Below are 17,700 nucleotides of genomic sequence, written 5' to 3'. Positions count from 1 at the left end.
TGCCCCAAGGATATAACAATTGTAAACAAGAAGTGGGCAGGATTATTTCCTGCAAATGTAAACAGACTTGTTTGTCTGAGCAATTGGCTGAACAAGAAGTAGGACTGTGTGGACTTGCAGGCTCTAAAGCTTTGCATTGTTTTGTTATTGAATGCAGTTATTTTTTGTACATAATTCTACATATGTAAGTTCAATTTTCATGATAAGGAGATTGCACTACAGTACTTGTATTAGGTGATTTGAAAAATACTATTTCTTTTGTTTTTTACAGTGCAAGTACTTGAAATAAAAAATGAATATAAAGTGATCAGTGTACACTTTGTATTCTGTGTTGTAATTGAAATCAATATTTTTGAAACTGTAGAAAACATCCAAAATATTCTATTATTGTTTAACAGTGCGATTAATCACACAATTAATTGCAAGTAATTTTTTAAATTGCTTGACAGCCCTAATAATAATCAAGTTAGTCTGGAAAGATGTATCTTTTATGGCTCTGATCCAGCAAAATACTTAAACGTTGGCCTAACTTTAAGCATGTGAATAGTCCCATTAAAATAAAGAAGGCTAATCATGTTTAAAGTTAAGCATATCCATAAGTGGTTTGCTGCCTGCTGCTCATGGTTTGGTCACCAGACAGGGTCCCTATTGTGCACCCATTCTTTGAAGGAATGATCCCAGATCTTTAGAGTTTTTTGGGTTTTGTTTTTTTCCTCCCAATTAGTAACTATGATAGTTTTTAGGACTGCATTTGTGGTATAAATACATCAAAAGTGATTCCAAATAAAATCACTATTACTCTGAACAGTATTTCCCTTCATTCTGTGTTTAAATGAGTTTGATTTCATAGAATATTGGGTTGGAAGGGACCTCAGGAGGTCATCTAGTCCAATCCCCTGCTCAAAGCAGAACCAATCCCCAGATCCACAAATTGCCAACTCAAGGGTTGAACTCATAACCCTGGGTTTAAGAGGCCAATGCTCAAACCACTGAGTTATCCCTCCCTCCAAGTTATACAGAATCCTGAGGTAAATTTCATGGGAAATTTTATTTCTTTTCAATACAATATTGTATGATCTTATCACAGAAACAACAGCATAACTGCTATAATGTAAATTCAGATCTACAAAGTCTGAAATATTTACAATAGAGGAAAATGCAGTGTTCAATGGAATTTTTCTATTTTTCTATTATAGAATAGATCAGTGCGCATTTCTTTCACCAAAGGAACCTACTGAACAACTGCAGAATTTAAATGAGGTAAGTTTAACCAAAACTTTAACTGCAGAAATGCAGAGTTGGTAAACTCACACTATATTTGACATTTAACATAAAACCCTTGCTCCTGGAATCATGTGATTGCATAAGAATTTTGGCTTTTATTTTTTTAAAAAGTAAGTTTCTAGCTTTCATGTTGGCAGAGAAACATTTGAAAATGTCACCCAAGGGAGTACCCTAAGGACTCAAAAACCAGAAGGCAAATAAAAAGAACCCCAATTTTTTCAAAATCTCATGATTTTAAGCCAATCTTATGATTTCTAGTGTCTGAATCATGATTTCTAAGTGATTGGTGTTAGCAATACTGAGAAAGAACTTAAGTTGCTATAGTTTTGTTTGGTCTCACATCACAACTGAAATGCATTGGAACAGCACTTCCATTTTATTTAAAAAGTAAGGCTATATTAAAGCCTGAAGAAATAGCTGTGGGAGGGGACAAAGTAGTCAGGAAATGCCACAAGGCAAGATGAAAAAAGATTGATGCATGCGGTGCATTTATCCAGTGATCAGAGGAGCAGATTGTGGGACAGAAAAGGAAGAAATGAAAACAAAAGGAATTGCACATATTTGTGACTGTTGAAATAATAGTTAGTTTTAACATGGATATCAAAGAATACAACACAGAGAAGCTCTTTGTGTAACAGCAAGCTCATACTGTGTGTCAAACAATGGGCAGTCTTATGCCAAACTCAAACAATTGAGTCAACATATTGGAAGCCAAAATACAACTCTGCAATTGGCCTAGGAAATGGGTAACCTTGCAATGCAGCTTCACAAATGAAGGAGAGCTCATCCTAGTGTAAAGGCCTGTTACACTCTGCAAAGTTCTGAACAAGAGACTATATTTTATAAGGTGTAGAATAAGGCAACAAAGACAAAAAAGGGGGAGGAAGATGAGGGAAGGGGTTCATTGTCAGGCCATGGAAGAAGATTGTTACCACAATGAGCCAGAGAACATCCATGCCTATCAATAGGGCCTTGACACGCGTTAATAGAAAACCACCATCTGTCCTCTTAAGGGAATTCACATGTAATCAGTTCATTATTCTGAGTCCTTTTCTGTGTGCTGATGTCACCATAGCTCAGATCAATATTAAAAATTATAATATAAATAAGAAGACACCATCCATGTCCAACCATAGGAAGAGAGGCATGTGGAAATGTCATGTGGTAGTCTGGTGCCAGGATGTAAAGCGCATGAGAAATATACCTCAATAAATTGTTAGTTCTTATGACCGTTCAGCTGCAGAAACCAGTGAAACTTCCACAATTAAAATAACAGAACTTAAAATCCATGCAGAACATACCTCAAATGTTCTGATAAACATGCAGTAAAGATAATAAATAAAAACAATTAAAATATACTGTTAATATGGTTCATGTTTATTGGTAATGATAGAGGGATGGGCCAGGGTAACATAATCAGAGTAAAATTAAATTAGACTTCTCTAAAATGTATTTCAGGACTAATGCAAACTCAAGTGGGCATGTGTCATACCAAGGTAAATTCATTCCTTGGGTCACTGAAGGCATTCTGCCTCCTCACAGCTCACCCATGGCATTATAGAAGCACAGTGCAGATCTTTATGTATCTTATTACTGCTGGTTTGTTCCACATAAAGGAAATTCTGCACTTAAAATGTCATAAGCCTTAAGACACACAAACTGCCAAAACAGATACTGCAGCTCTCTATTGTTCTTTGCTGGGAATATGTATTGAAAACATTCTAGTTTATTTTTAGCTGGAACTGCGATTTCAGATTAATAAAGGGTGGGGAGGTTATAGTGTTCTAATGCCATTTTTAATTTTCTTGCAGTACAGAAATCAAACAAGTTAATACTAATGCAGTTCTTTTCTATATTAATTACTTTAAAGGATTGTCAAGGTTGAAAGAGTGGCTTACCGAGCTTTTTGCCCCAGACAATTTTACAAATCTGAAAAGTCCATCAGTAATTAAACACAAATCTGCTATTTAAAAATAATCCAGATGCAAGGGAAACCCCTACCTCCCCCACAGGCTGTATACTTGGGGAGGGACAGAGCATGGCCTTTTGGGTATTATGGGGCTAATCAGTATGTGACAGGGAGGCCTGAGACACCCCTGTCCAGAGAATACCAGTTGGAGGTTTTGGTTATTTTCCATTCTCCCCATTTGCCTTCTCAATCAAGAAAGGACAGACCAGATGAAGGGTTCATGCTCTGTCCCAGCATTTTCTACCTCTCTTCTCTTCTCTTTTTCCTGTGTCTTTTCCCTCAACTTTAAATTTGACTGACTGGCTGCTTTGTGGCTCTGGAGCTATCTGGGTATCCAGTAACAATGAGTAACAATGAGGTTCACAGGGCTTCAGACTAACTTAATAATAATGGTGAATATTAGGGCGGTTGGTAGATCTCGCTCTTCAAAAAACAATACTTCTCTACTTTATTTTCCCAGGTACATAGGGCAGGGGTCCAGAGACATGGGTGGTTTCTCTAGTCTTCCATGAGTACTACATGTGTGAATGGGCCAAGTTGTGTTGTGATGGTGGTGTTTTTTCAGTTCTGTGCTTGTTCTTAGTATTCCGAGACTCCATTCTAGATGCAAGTGATCTTCTCTGTGAAATATAATTCCTCACAGTGAGAATTTCTGTAGATTATAAAAACATCTATGGTCCAGCAAGTTCTCAGGGGAGCGTGGTTTTGTGATCTCTGTGGCAGAGGAGAAGCAGGCTGTCTTTGCCTCCTTCACAACAGTGCTTGAGGCTGTGTGTAGTTTAAGGAGTTAATACTGATCCATCAAATCCTTTATGGTTGGGATGTTTGTCCCAGATGCAGCCTGTCTTCCATTGTCCAACCCAGCTGTTTGGATCATCTGGGATGGTTAAGTGGACAGTTCGTACATCTGTTCAACTGGATGTTGGGGGAAGGATGTTCTCAATGAGGGGCTGTTGAATTTGCTTTTCAAAGGCATGGAGAAGAACTGAACCTGAGTTTGCTGAACTAGGCCATAGTACATAGTATTTTCACAGACCTTTCCTGAACTGGCAGTTTGAAGGAAACATTAATGGAGTGTTTGGTGGTGGTAGGATTTTTTGGAGTGGGGAAAGTCAAGGGTGATTTATTTTTTAATTGGCATTTTAACTAAAGAATATATAGAAGAGTTTTGGTAGTTTGTACATGAAGCTAGAGGCTTTGAGCACATTTTTAGAAATGGGGGAAGAGGGGAAACTAAGATGTAAATAGACATGTCATACTAGGATAAAGTCACTTTTGTGTCACTGTAGACCTTCTGCAACCTCACAGTTCCTCCATACCATGATATAATCAGAGTGCAGATCTCGTTGTGTTTGATCAATTTCAGTAGGTTCCACATAGAAAGGCAATTACTACCTAGAAATGCCATCATGTATCATTTCTATTTTCTGTCACCTTAATGCATTCTGAAAATTTCCTCGTTTTTTAAAGTTATGAACTGTAATAATCTATTTTCAGATTAATACAAGTAGTCAAGAATTTTTTCTTTGATCTGGGTTAATGAAGCTTTTACTTTTTTCCTGTGACACTGAAATGAAATTAATTGGTGCTCACCCCATTCTTTTGAATTGTTAATTGCTTTGAAAGGATGCTAAAGGCTGAATAAACTGTGCCTTACAGAGGATATTAATTACTCCTTTCTCAAACTTGTAAAGCACAAACTCTTATTAAGGTGACCATACAGTGAGCTTTCCAAAATATGTTTAAAGTAAAGATCTATATTCATGCACATTTTCTCATAAATATTCTTATTCTGACTTTAAGAAAGTTTAAAAATTCATAACTTTAAATGTTGCCATGTCTTCTTTCAAGGAAGCTTATGTTAGAAATTCATGTCAAACTATATGGAGCCAGATTCTTATTTCATTGACATCAAAGTAAATCAGGAATAGTTGCACTGAAATCTGTGGTGTTGCACTAGTATAGAACTATATGAGGTCAGAATCAGGTCCCAAGTATTCAAAGCTAGAGCCTCAGCTGGTGTAAATCTGTGTAGCTTACTTGTCTTAAATGGAGGTGACTCTCAGTTTATAATCTTATCAAAACACTGTTAAGGTTGGGGAGCACACTTTGTGATTTAACTTTTCTTTATAGCTGTATAAAACAACATCTAATTTTTTGTTTGCTTCTCTGACCAACCTCTTTCTCTTAGTAGCCTAGACCAGTGGTTCTCAAACTAGGGCCGCCACTTGTTCAGGGAAAGCCCCTGGCGGTCCAGGCTGGTTTGTTTACCATCTGCGTCCGCAGGTTCGGCCCACACCGCTTCCTGCAGCTCCCATTGTCCTGGAGCAGCGAACCACGGCCACTGGAAGCTGCGATAGGCTGAACCTGCGGTTGCGGCAGGTAAACAAACCGCCCCAGCCCACCAGGGGCTTTCCCTGAACAAGTGACGGTCCTAGTTTGAGAACAACTGGCCTAGACAAAAACCTGGCAAATAGTCAGTTCTCTAGGAACTGGCTGTTCTCCTAAGGATTAGTGAAAAAGAGAATTGTAACTAACGAGCTATGCCTCCTTGTCCATGATATCATGTTGGTCTCTAATCAATACAAATGTTGATGTCTCCGCTTCTACTTCTGAATCCTCAATTATTTCTGAATATGTTCTACAACTCTAAAGCTAGTCCACTCTTTAATGGTAAGACAACTGGGGAGGACGTCCATTTTGGTAGAGGTTGTAAATGTATAGGTAGAAATAAAATGTTATTTCTGGCACATGAGGTCCACCCATGGGGACTTATTGGCTATGCCTAGCAGTGGCCTCTTTTCACACTGGGAAAGAAAAGAAAAGAAAAGAAAAGGAGTGAGGGCTTGGAAGCTGGGCTCAGGACGAGGCCTCCATATCTGAATATTGCATTTGAGGATACACCCATATCTCTAGGATAGTGACCTGTAGAAGTCTGAGCAGAATGCCAGGGGCTGGCCTAGTATACCTCTTCCAAGGCATGCATCCGACAAAGTGGGTATTCACCCACGAAAGCTCATGCTCCCAAACGTCTGTTAGTCTATAAGGTGCCACAAGACTCTTTGCTACTCTTCCAAGGCTGCAGCTCCTTTTTGACCCAGTAGACTGTCCTGCCCTGAGACAAGTGAGATTTGATGCATAAAAAAGCTACATACACCTCTCTAAAGAAAAATCCAGTCAGGACAGATCGAGAGTCTGTTTCCTTTCTGGGGCCTTGCTAACAGAAAGATAAGGATTTGGACATTCGAAACCCTTACACTTAGTCCAGATAAAATATTGAGACGCTCACTATATCAAGGTGATGCTATAATTTTTCCTTAGCTAACTTTTCCCAGGGCCAAGGCCAGTCCCATGGGAGCCGAAACTGGATCAACAGTAGCCAAAGCTGCTGCGCCAGCAGGACATTGGGCGATACTGGCTTATTTGCGGCTGGTGCAGAAAAAGGCTGTGTCAAAATTTCTGTGTCATGATCAGAGCACTACATGATGGCATATCCTGGAGGAGGAAGACTGCCTATTGATATTGGTGGAGTCCTGGAGCAGAAATAAATGTTGCCATTTAGTTCACTAGAATTTTTTTGTCCTGTTATGGTATGTTTACATACTTGAGCACCTTTTCATTACCGCTTTAGCAAAGGGTATGTCTACACTGCAGCTGCTACCGTGCGTCCCAGCCCAGGTAAAAAGACCCTCACTAGTTCTGCTCAAGCTAGCATACTAAAATAGCAGTGTGGGCATTGTGGTATGGGAAGTGGCATGGGCTCAATGGCAAGGGCTCAGACCCAGGTGGTCAGGCAGGCTTGTACTCAGGCAACTAACTGCTGCCACCTGTGCTGCAAAATTATTGCTGCTATTTCTAGCACACTAGATCAAGCAGAGCACTCAGGCCTTGTCTACACTACAGGACTATTTCGAATCTACTTAATTCGAATTTGTGGATTCGACCTTATGAAGTCGAATTTGTGTATCCATACTAAATACACTAATTCGAACTTCTGAGTCCACATTAACGGGGCCGGCGTCGACTTTCGAAGCGGTGCACTGTGGGAAGCTATCCCACAGTTCCCGCAGTCCCCGCTGCCCATTGGAATGCTGGGTAGAGCCCCCAATGCCTGCTGGGGGAAAAAATGTGTCGAGGGTGGTTTTGGGTAACTGTCGTCATTGAACCGTCAATCACGCCCTCACTCCCTCCCTCCCTGAAAGCGCCTGCGGGCAATCTGTTCGTGCACTTTTCTGGTCAGTGACAGCGTGGACGCCACAGCACTGCAAGCATGGAGCCCGCTGCGATCCTCGCCGTTTTCTCCTCCTCGCACTTTATCGTCCACCTCTTCCACATTCAGCTGCTGAGAAATTGGGCTACTTTTCAATGGTTCTGCAAGCACTGGGGGACCATAGGGGACGTTTTACCAACATGAACGTCGTATGGCCGGGCAAGGTTCCTGATGCGTGTGTTCTCAGGAACTGTGGGCTGCTCAGACGCCTGCTGGAAGGTAGTTTCTTCCCGTACCACGAAATAACTGTTGTGGATGTGCATTTGCCTATAGTGATCCTCGGTGACCCAGCCTGCCCGCTAATGCACTTGCTCATGAAGCCCTATACAGGCGCCTGGGACAGCGACAAGGAATTCTTTAAATACCAGCGAGCAGCGTGACCTGTGACTGTTCAGTTTCTTTACAGAGAAGCTGAACCTGCCCCTGTTTCTTTACCCAGTTACTGTTGACTCTCCTCTTCGGTTAAATACCCCGTTCTCCCCGTTTCCTCCACTTCCAAGACACGTGTAAAAATAAAATACATGTCACACTGTTACTGAGGAGAGGTTTCTTTATTCATGACTTTTCGTTAAAGGGTCGAAACTGGAACGCAGACTGCGGTGGGTAGGGTGTGCGCTGATGTAAAGACCGCCTCTAAACTCAAGGAATGACAGGCTCCTGCTCCTACAGCGGTCCGCATTGCCGGACTGCTTGTTTCAACGGAGCCTGCCATCCCTCCTTTTTGGGATTCTGTGTGCGGGGGGCTATGTGGCCTTGTGGCGGAGGAGGACGGATACAGATTCCTCTGCTGCGTGACTCAGCGGTCCACGACAAGGACCGCTGTATAAGATCTGTACCTGCCCTCCCCCGCTAAAAAGTCACATCCCCACCGCCCACACAGAACCTGGAAACCACCTCCCATACCGACCACGGTGCCTGCTGACTGCACTGTGTGTGTTACCCGCTGCTGATCCGGCCCCCGTGTCTGTACCCTGCGAAAGGTGCCTGTCCTATGCAATTAGCAACGCACTTCCCCACGCACCCCATTCAAACACAGTCTTCAGTGAAGAAACATGACGGAAACAGTACTTAACAGCAAAGTATTTTTATTACTTAAGTACACAGTTATGGGATGGGACTGGGATTGGGACTTGTTTGAGTCCGGAAGGGAAGGACTTATGCAAATGTAGGGTAGGAGAGCTTTTGGTTACTTGAGCACTCTGCTGGGGTGCAGTGACAGTATTCACGGCCCAGGGCGGGCATCCTCCTGGTTATTTGAGGTGAGGGGGGAATGTGACTTTGTGGCGGGGGAGGGCAGTTGCAGAGATACTGCCGGGGGCTCTGTCCTGCAGCGGTCCTGCAGAACATACACAAGTCGCCGGAGCGTGTCCGTTTGCTCCCTCAGTAGTACAAGCATTGCTTGAGTCGCCTGCTTGTGTTCCTCACGCCACCTCTCCTCCCATTCGCTGTGTGAGCGCTGGTACAGAGAGACTTTCTCCCTCCACTGCCTCTGCTGGTCCGCCTCGGCTAGGTAGCAGCCCACACATTCATCGAAAATCGTGTCCCTTGTCTTTTTCTTTCGCCGCCTAATCTTCGCCAGACTCTGCGAGGTGGATGCTGTGGCAGGTCTGGAGACAGTGGAAGCTGTGAGATGGGAAACAGTTAGTTAATTCCTTGCAATGATACTTTTTTGCGAACAATTAACTGAGTCTAGGCTGTCTCTGTGAATTTTTTGTTGAGACCCCTGTGCCTGCTGTTGCACAAATCATTTGCGCGGTGGATTCTGGGTACATGTCGCCAGTCATTCCTTCCTCCGGGAAAGCAATGGCAGACAATCATTTCGAGCACGTTTTCCATGAAATGCCCTGGCACACGCCATAGCGTGGCAACAATGGACCCTATTTTGCCTTTTGTATATGTCACCGTATGTGTACTGGATGCCGCTGACAGAGGCGGACCAGCAGCGCTACACAGCAGCATGCTTATGCTTTTGCATGACAGCAGCGATGGTTACCAGGCATACTGCACCGTCTACCATACCATGAACTGGTAAGAAGACGGTAATAAGATGGTCATGGTTACCTGTCCTTTTGCACTGCGCCATTTGGTGCTGTCATAAGTGCCCCTGGTCGATCAGCCAGGGGCGCAAAAGCAAAATTTGGGAATGACTCCCCGAGTCAATCCCTCCTTTTTGGGTATCTAAAAATAGAATCAGTCCTGCCTAGATTATGGGCAAGTGTACTAGAGAACCACTGTATCATACAACCAGAGACCACAGCTGCTCTCTGTCCAATCCTGCATAAATTTTGAGCTGAACGCTATTCACAGGGTGTGCTCCTGAAACAACCCCAGCTGTTCATTCCGTTCTTCCCCCAGCCTTCCTGGGTTCCAATACCATTGTCCCCCCACTTGTGTGATGAAGTAATATAGAATGCATGAATAAGACACAGGTAGTCGTTTGTGAGAAATGAGTGGAAGGAAGCCTCCAGCTGCAATGATAGTCCAGAGATGACATTAAGGGGTGTGGAGGAGGGAGCCACTCATCCCTCTGCTAGTCCAGGGGCAATTGAATCTTTTCTTTACAATGAAGGGTGGGGGCTGATGGAGCTCAGCCCCCTGTTGCAATGATGAGGACGGTTACCAGCCATACTGCACCATCTACCATGAAAAATTAGCAACAGGCGGCCTTGACCGACCTGTTCCAAGCAAGTTGGTACGGTCGTTATGGTTACCAGTCCTTTTGCACTGCCCCATGTGCCAATAGGCTGATGATGAGGATGGATTTCCATCTTATTGTACCATCAGCCATCCATAGCGTGGGGGGAGCAAGGATGTTGGTGTTGAGTGCTGCACCATCGCGTCTATCTGCAGCATTCAGTACAGATACGGTGACATGTAAAAGAGTCAACAGAGGATTGTTTTCCCTTTAACTTCTGGGGGTCGGGGGGCTGCGTAAATTGCCGAGCTATGCCCCGACCCACCGCGGACACTGTGTTTGACCCTAGAAGCATTTGGAGATCAGCCAAGAATGCAAATGCTTTTCGGAGACAGCAGGAACTGTGGGATACCTTGCGTCCTCGTTCCCCCCTCCCTCCATGAGCGTCCATTTGATTCTTTGGCTTTCCGTTACGCTCGTCACGCAGCTGCGTGCTGAGTCTGTGCTATGCCGTCTGTCCGTTTATTTATTAAAAATACTTTGGACCAGGCGTAACGTAACATTTCTTCCCCTACTTAGATGCAGGAGTCTCCGAGCGAGATCACCGTGAGGACGGGCACTGAAGGAGATAGAGAGCGCATGCTGCGTGAAATCTAGTACGAACCACGGACCTATGCAGCCGTGCTCTGGGAGACAGTGCTCCCTGAATACCGCGTGAAAGCCTCGCGCGGAAAAGTGTGCTACCACGGAGCACCCAATAAGGCAGCTCTCCCCAGGAACCTCCTGCTGATGCTTATCGATTAACGGCAGGAGAGCTTCGTGGCGTTCTCCCAGGAGGATTTCTGTTCTATCACCATATATACAGAGACCTCCTTTTCACACACTTCAGATTCCTGTTATATTAAGAATAAAAGTTAACATGGTTAAAGCACTTACCGACAGATCCTACCCCTGATTCAGGATCCGGGTTCCTGGCCGGGGAGGGTTGGTAGGGGATCTCCGTGACGGTGATGAATAGATCCTGGCTGTCGGGGAAACCAGCGTTGTAAGCGCTATCGCCTGCCTCGTCCTCCACAAACCCTTCCTCATCTTCCCCGTCCGTGAACATCGTCGAGGAACTGTCCGTCGACACTGTCCCATCATCAGAGTCCATGGTCACTGGTGGGGCAGTGGTGGCAGGCTCCGTAGCGTCCGTTGGCCGCTTTGATTTTTTGGTAGGCTTGTCTGGGGTCCTTGATTTTCACGCGGCGCTGCGTTGCATCCCGGCTGTATCCTCTGTCTGGATCATGGCTTTGGAGACCTTCTCGTAGGTCTTTGCATTCCGTTCGTTGGAGCGCAGCTCCGAAAGCACAGACTCCTCGCCCCACACACCGATCAGATCGAAGAGTTCCCGGTCAGTCTATGCCGGGTCCCTCTTTCTATTCAGAGATTACATGAACTCCTCTGCTGGAGAGCTCTGCATTGCTGCCGGTGCTGCGGAGCTCGCCCCGATGTGCAACCAGAACGTCAGATTCAAACCGCCCAGACAGGAAAATGAATTCAAATTTTCGCGGGTCATTTCCTCTGTGGCTGGGCAGAGAATCCAAGCTCGGGCTGCTGTCCAGAGCGTCAACAGAGTGGTGCACTGTGGGATAGCTCCCGGAGCTACTAAGTTCGATTTCCATCCACACCTAGCCTAATTCGAACTAGCCATGTCGAATTTAGCGTTACTCCACCTGCCGGGGTGGAGTACCAAATTCGAACTAAAGAGCCCTCTAGTTCGAATTAAATGGCTTCCTGGTGTGGACGGTTGAGCGGTTAGTTCGAATTAACGCTGCTAAATTCGAATTAAAGTCCTAGTGTAGACCAGGCCTCAGTTTGTTGGTGATAAGGTCAGATAGGTTAATGGGATATTTCAGTCTCTTCAGCATTCTGGTAACATCAGACTGACTAGAATTATATATGCTGATATCCATGTAATAAGTTGTTATCCAGGCCATATTCAGAAAATTATATAAGTGTATTTGTTGTTAATTATTTTTAGCCTTTCCACAGTCAGTGAAAATCCGCCATCCACCCACCTTCCACAGATGGTGAAAAATATAATTTATAGCAGCTGAATGCAACCCAGCTGGTAAATTACAGCATAAGCATTTCTAAAATACATTAGGCATTGTAGTCTGTGTGACTGCTTTTATATTGGCGCTTACCATAAGTGCTATGGGTAATTTTGAAAAATAATTAATAGAACAATTTTAAATTAAGGAGTATAATTTCCCCTTGACATGGGAATTAGTTGTTTGCATTCCCATGATCAACCATATTTGCCTCTGCCCTCCACATCAGTATTAGGCAAGTTAGAGACACTAAATAGGTCTTGCTTGTATGCCTTTGTCATCAGGGAGAAGCACAAGGGGAAATTCAGTGATAGGATCAGACCCTCCACTAGCCTGCATTTTGTGCAGTCTTTTACACTTGTACCAATGGCAAAACACTACCGTTGTGATTTGGTATAATTTTCCATTCACTTTGCACCTGTGTAACTGAGAGCATGAAGTTCGAGGGAGTGGAGAATCAGGCCCACAGCCTCTCAAAAACTCTTACTAGCTAATTGACAGATGTGGAATGCCTAACTAAGCCACCATGGCCACTGAAGAAAGGCTATTGCCCGCTGAAACTCATGATCCACACCACTGGTTGTGGCTGTTTTCAGCTGGAGAGGGCCCCACGGCAGAATCACTTACCAAGTCAGCTGGTAGCAGATGGTTTTTAAAAAGGGTTTTTATTATATAGACCGGCAGGAATTAACTAGCCACCTTGTTGTTTCCAAATATTATTCAGTAGGAGTGAAATTCAGCAGCCCTGGTGTGGAGGGCCAGCAAAATACTCTCTCCATCACCACTTAAAATTCCGCCCAGGGCTGCACAGGGGATGATCGCACAAGGTGCATCTCCTATGCATTGCAGAAAGGCTCTCCAATCTGGTGCCACGTAGGCTGATGAGACTTTGGTGAGAGATACTGAGACAACTGTAGGTAGGACCAGAAGCAGCTAAAGCAGGGACTGCAGTACTAGAGGGGTGGGTAGAGTGGGTGGGGCCCACCTGGGACAACTCCTCCTCCTGGCACCCCTTGAACCCAGAACTGTGCATGGGAGACCCCCACATACATTCACTCTGGGAGCACTAGGACCCGTTACCTCACTTTCCACCTGTCACATGGACTTGGGAGAAAGCTGCAAAGAGGCAGCAGCCAGAAATGCCAGCTGGTAGGGGCAGAAACAGCCAAAGCAAGGAACTTCAGATGTTTAAAGAACTTTATATGATTTTAACTGGGCTTTCTCTACCATGTGCTATTGGCTGTTTTCTCTAACACTCCTCTTCCTCACAGTATTTTCAACCTTAGCATCACCCCACACCTGCCTCTCTTACCCTCTTCTCCCTTGCCCTGTGCCCTCACCGCCTCTTTCTTTCAATGTCCCCCTTCCTTTCCTTTTCTTTCCAATTAGTTTAGCCCCTCCTAACATGCCCATCTAAAGGAAAAAATATGAAACTAACATGACGTTTGCCACCATCACATTGTTCACTCTGCTTGTGTATTCTACCCCTACCCCCACCGTGTGTCTGTCTAGTTAGATTATAAGCTCTTCAGGGCATGGATGGTCTTTTAGTTCTGTGTGTACAGCACCTAGCACAATGGGGTTCTGGTCACGACTGGGGCTTAGGTGACAGGATAATATAAATAATAAGTGGGCTGCATTTATGGAGATCTGGTAGCCCTAACACCTCATGGAAGTGGCACAGGAAGAGCTGTGTCTACTATTTCAGACCATAGAAATCATGTAAAATATATAATTTTTGAATGAATACTGATGAAATTTAAGTGATTAATTCTGAATTAATGTCTTGATCTTGCAAGCACTTATGACTGGGTGCTTAATATTTGAAGTACTTATAGCAGGGGTGAAGACCAGCTGTTTGTTAGACACTGGCTCAGAAGTCACCACCAGTACTGAGTCACATTTTTGAAAATATTTGAAGGATAAGGAGCCAATTATGCACAACACATGTCTAATGTCAGCTAATGGACTGACAATCCCAGTGCTGGGATGCCTCAGAGCAGACATAGAGTACATGGGTCAGACACTGCCAAGAAAATGAATCTTCATCCTGAAAGCCACAGTCTCTGAAGGAAGTCCCAGAGATGGAATCCCAGAGATTCTAGGGATGAACATCATTATTGAAGATAAGGAACCAGGGGGGATGAACCTTCAGGAGCACTCTAAGAAAAATGCTGCGCTGAATAGAGTACTTGCTTGAGTGGAGAGACAGCAAGATTCCCTGGATCTTGCTGGGCAGATCTGATATGTTAAAGTGGCCAGAAGAGAGAAGTGGCCATTCCTCCCTGGAATGAGAAGATCATTGATGGATATCAAGGGCTTGTAGATCCTATATCTGGGGTAAACCTACCTATTGGGTATCGGATAGCTAATGTACTGGCTAATGACATCAAAGGAAGAATACCAGTGAGACTTCTAAACTCAAGTGTGTAGGCTCTGGAGTTGTATCTTCAAACCAGAGTTGCAGAGGTACATCGGCCTGAGGAAGTGGTCCCTTAGGTGGAGGTGACCTTTGCAGACAATGGAGATAAGCTGCTGGTGACAAGAAAGGAGAACAAGTTGCCTCTGCTAGAGAAGGACGTGGTAGGAAATTGCCCGTTCCAATTCAGGAGCCCCCAGGGCTGACTTCAGCACAGGTGGCTGAATTGAGGATGTCACTAGAGAAGCCACAGAAGTCTTTTCTAAGGATGACTGTAGCGGGGCAGTTACCCCACTCCTGGAAAACAAGGTTAAAAGCTGATTGGGGAGGCAGCCACAGCTATGGTCACACCCAATCAGGCCACACCTGGCCCTGTTATAAGGGCTCAGAGAGGAGCTGGGTCAGTCTGACTCCAGTTTTGGAGTGGGAAGGACCTAGCTGCCTGGGAATACAGGGTACTGGAGGCAGAGCAGTGCTGAGGAAAGGCAAGAGGAGCTGGGGAGCTCCAGCTTGGCAACTCCCAAGGCTGAGGCCTTGTTAAAGGCCCAAGAAGGTACTGGGGCTGCAGAGGTGCAGCCTGGGAATAGGCAGAGGCAGCTGGTCCAACCCCCTTGTCAATGATGAGTGGCCATTACAGACTGCAGTTTTCCCCAGTGAGAGGGGGCTAGATGACGACTGGCAATAGCCACTGAGGCAAGGGGGTTATTCGGGATTGGGGGGTTCTCCTGGGTGGGCAGAACCTCAGAGTAAGGGGCACCGTGATCTGGGAGGGACACAGGGCCTGAGGCAGGCGAGACACTGGCCAGCAGGAAGTGCTCTGAGGCTGGAGATCGAGCTAATTCCCAGACTGACCAGCAGGAGGCACTGTGCCGGTGAGTGCTTATTGTGCTACACATGGTGGACAATGACCAGGACTTTGGTTATACCACCCTGGTTATGCATATACACACGGTGGTCACTAACCCAATACAGCAGACACATCAGAGAAGATTTCCCCAAGTGTTTCAAGAGGTTAAAAAGCATGTCGGGTATCTGATATTCTGAGGTGTTCTTAAGGAAAGCCACAGTGCCTGGGCATTGCCTGCAGTAATCATGATAAAAAAGGATGGCAGAGTGGTTTTGTTGTGATTTCAGGAAACTGAATGGAGTGACATGCAAGGACATCTACCCACTGCTCTGTGAGGAGAAATCATTAGATGTGTTGGGAAATGCAAGAGTGTTCTCAACCCTTGCTCTGACTTTGGGTTATTTTTTAAGTAGCAGTGGAGGCACAAGATAGGGAAGAGACTGCAGTACCGACTCCTTTCAGGCTGTTTGAGTGGACATGATTACCATTTGGCTTGTGGAACCTGCCTGCTACATTCCAGAGGCTACCAGAGGGAGTGTTGGCAGACTACATTCTGGACACCTTGTTGATTTATCTAGATGATATTACTGTGTTCTCCAGAGACTTCAAAAGTCATATAGAAAAGCTGGATTTGATCTTCACATGTTTGAAGGAGCATGACTTGAAACTGAGACCTAGCAAGTATTGCCTTCTGCAAGTGGAAGTCAAATTCTTGAGCCATATGATGTTGACAGGTAGCATCCAGGTAGACAAAGAGAAGACCAAGACATTGAAAAACTGGCCTGTCTCTACTACAGACAGTTCATCCCCAAATTTCCACACATTGATGCACCTTTACATCAGCTAGTGGGCCAACTGGGCTGAAAGAAGGGGAATGACCAAGCACTACACTTTGTGTGGGATGCTGCCTTGTCAAGAAGCCTTTGATGAGCTAAGACTACAGTTAATGACATCAGCTGTACTTTCATATCCTGACTTTAGTGACCAGAGATAAGAGCCTCCATGGTCTAGATGCGGTACTGAGTCAAAAGTAAAGGGGGACTGAGTGTGTGGTTGTGTATACAAGCTGAAGGTAAAGGCACTCAGAGAAAAATGACAAGAACTACAGTGCCTTTAAGCTGGAGTTGCTTGCCCTTAAATGGGCTGTCACAAAAAAGTTTAATATACTCAATGTTCACGGTGGTTTCAGATCACAGTCCTTTCCAATACCTGCCAACCACCAACCTGGATGCTGTTGAGCATTTTTGAAGTGCATTACAAGCTGGGAAGACAAAACATCAATTCTGACTTATTGTATTGACTGTCCCTAATGGAAGAACCAGAGGAGAGTGAGGACTTAGAAAAAGATTTCCTAGTAATCCTTGAAGATGTAGTGCGAGTATGCCTGTGGCTGGAGGAGCCAGAACCTGAGGGTTATTGATGTGTGAGGAAAACTTCCCAGAATAGAGAGGGGAGAAATCCTTTGTCTTTCAGGAATGACTTAATGGTTTCAGGGGAAGAAGTTCAGGTTCTGCAGCAGCAGGGTAACATCAGACTAGTCCTAGCAGCAGTTGTGAAGAGAACTAGATCTAACTGGACATTTGGAATCAAAGACCCATGATCCAAGAAATTAAGCCAGCAGTGGGAACAGCTTAAGTTTCTCCATGGAGTGTTGTCCTGGGTTTTATATGACCCAAGAGAAGGAGAAGAAGTGAGGCAACTGGTAGTGCTGGTATCATTATGCAAGCACCCTGGAGATAAGTTATTACTGGCCCATGATGGTTAGTGATGTCCAGTCCTGGGTTAAGCAATGCGCCCTAGCCAATGACATATTTCTTCGTATCAGCGCTCCTTTAATTTGCATCAGTGTTACAGCCCTTAGCAATGTACTACACCCGGCAAGAGAAGAATGAAAATGTGTTAGTCCTCACTGACATGAATATCCAGCAACACATCCAGGTCCAGGAAGAAGATACTGGACTTGCACATTTGCTGTAACTGAAATTTACTGCACTTCAGAGACTGCTGCATTGAACCTTACCCAAGCCACTTCCTCTCAATGTTTATGCTGTGCAGTGTTGTTTAATTCCGAAGAAATTATGTTGGTGTAAATGGATTGTGTGTGTATTTAAGTGAATTGCAGTGATTAAAGGTTACCGGTGAGTTAGTAATATCCTGCAATAGGGGCACCCTCATCCCAG

At 44.7% G+C, this 17,700-nt stretch overlaps 1 protein-coding gene across 2 annotated transcripts in view; it reads left to right on the top strand.

Annotated features, from left to right (window-relative positions):
• The window catches only part of FAM13C (family with sequence similarity 13 member C), a 250,496-nt gene that overhangs the window by 184,985 nt on the left and 47,811 nt on the right, over nt 1-17,700 (top strand). For both annotated transcript variants that reach the window (XM_045023232.1, XM_045023233.1), the window contains exon 11: nt 1,197-1,260. In XM_045023232.1, the coding sequence (XP_044879167.1) occupies nt 1,197-1,260 (64 nt within the window). The remainder of the gene's footprint in view (nt 1-1,196; nt 1,261-17,700) is intronic.

This window comes from Mauremys mutica, chromosome 7, assembly GCF_020497125.1.
Source record: "Mauremys mutica isolate MM-2020 ecotype Southern chromosome 7, ASM2049712v1, whole genome shotgun sequence".
NCBI classification, from domain to species: domain Eukaryota; kingdom Metazoa; phylum Chordata; order Testudines; family Geoemydidae; genus Mauremys; species Mauremys mutica.
Note: the sequence above shows the minus strand (reverse complement) of the source record. Positions and strands in the feature narration are given on the sequence as shown.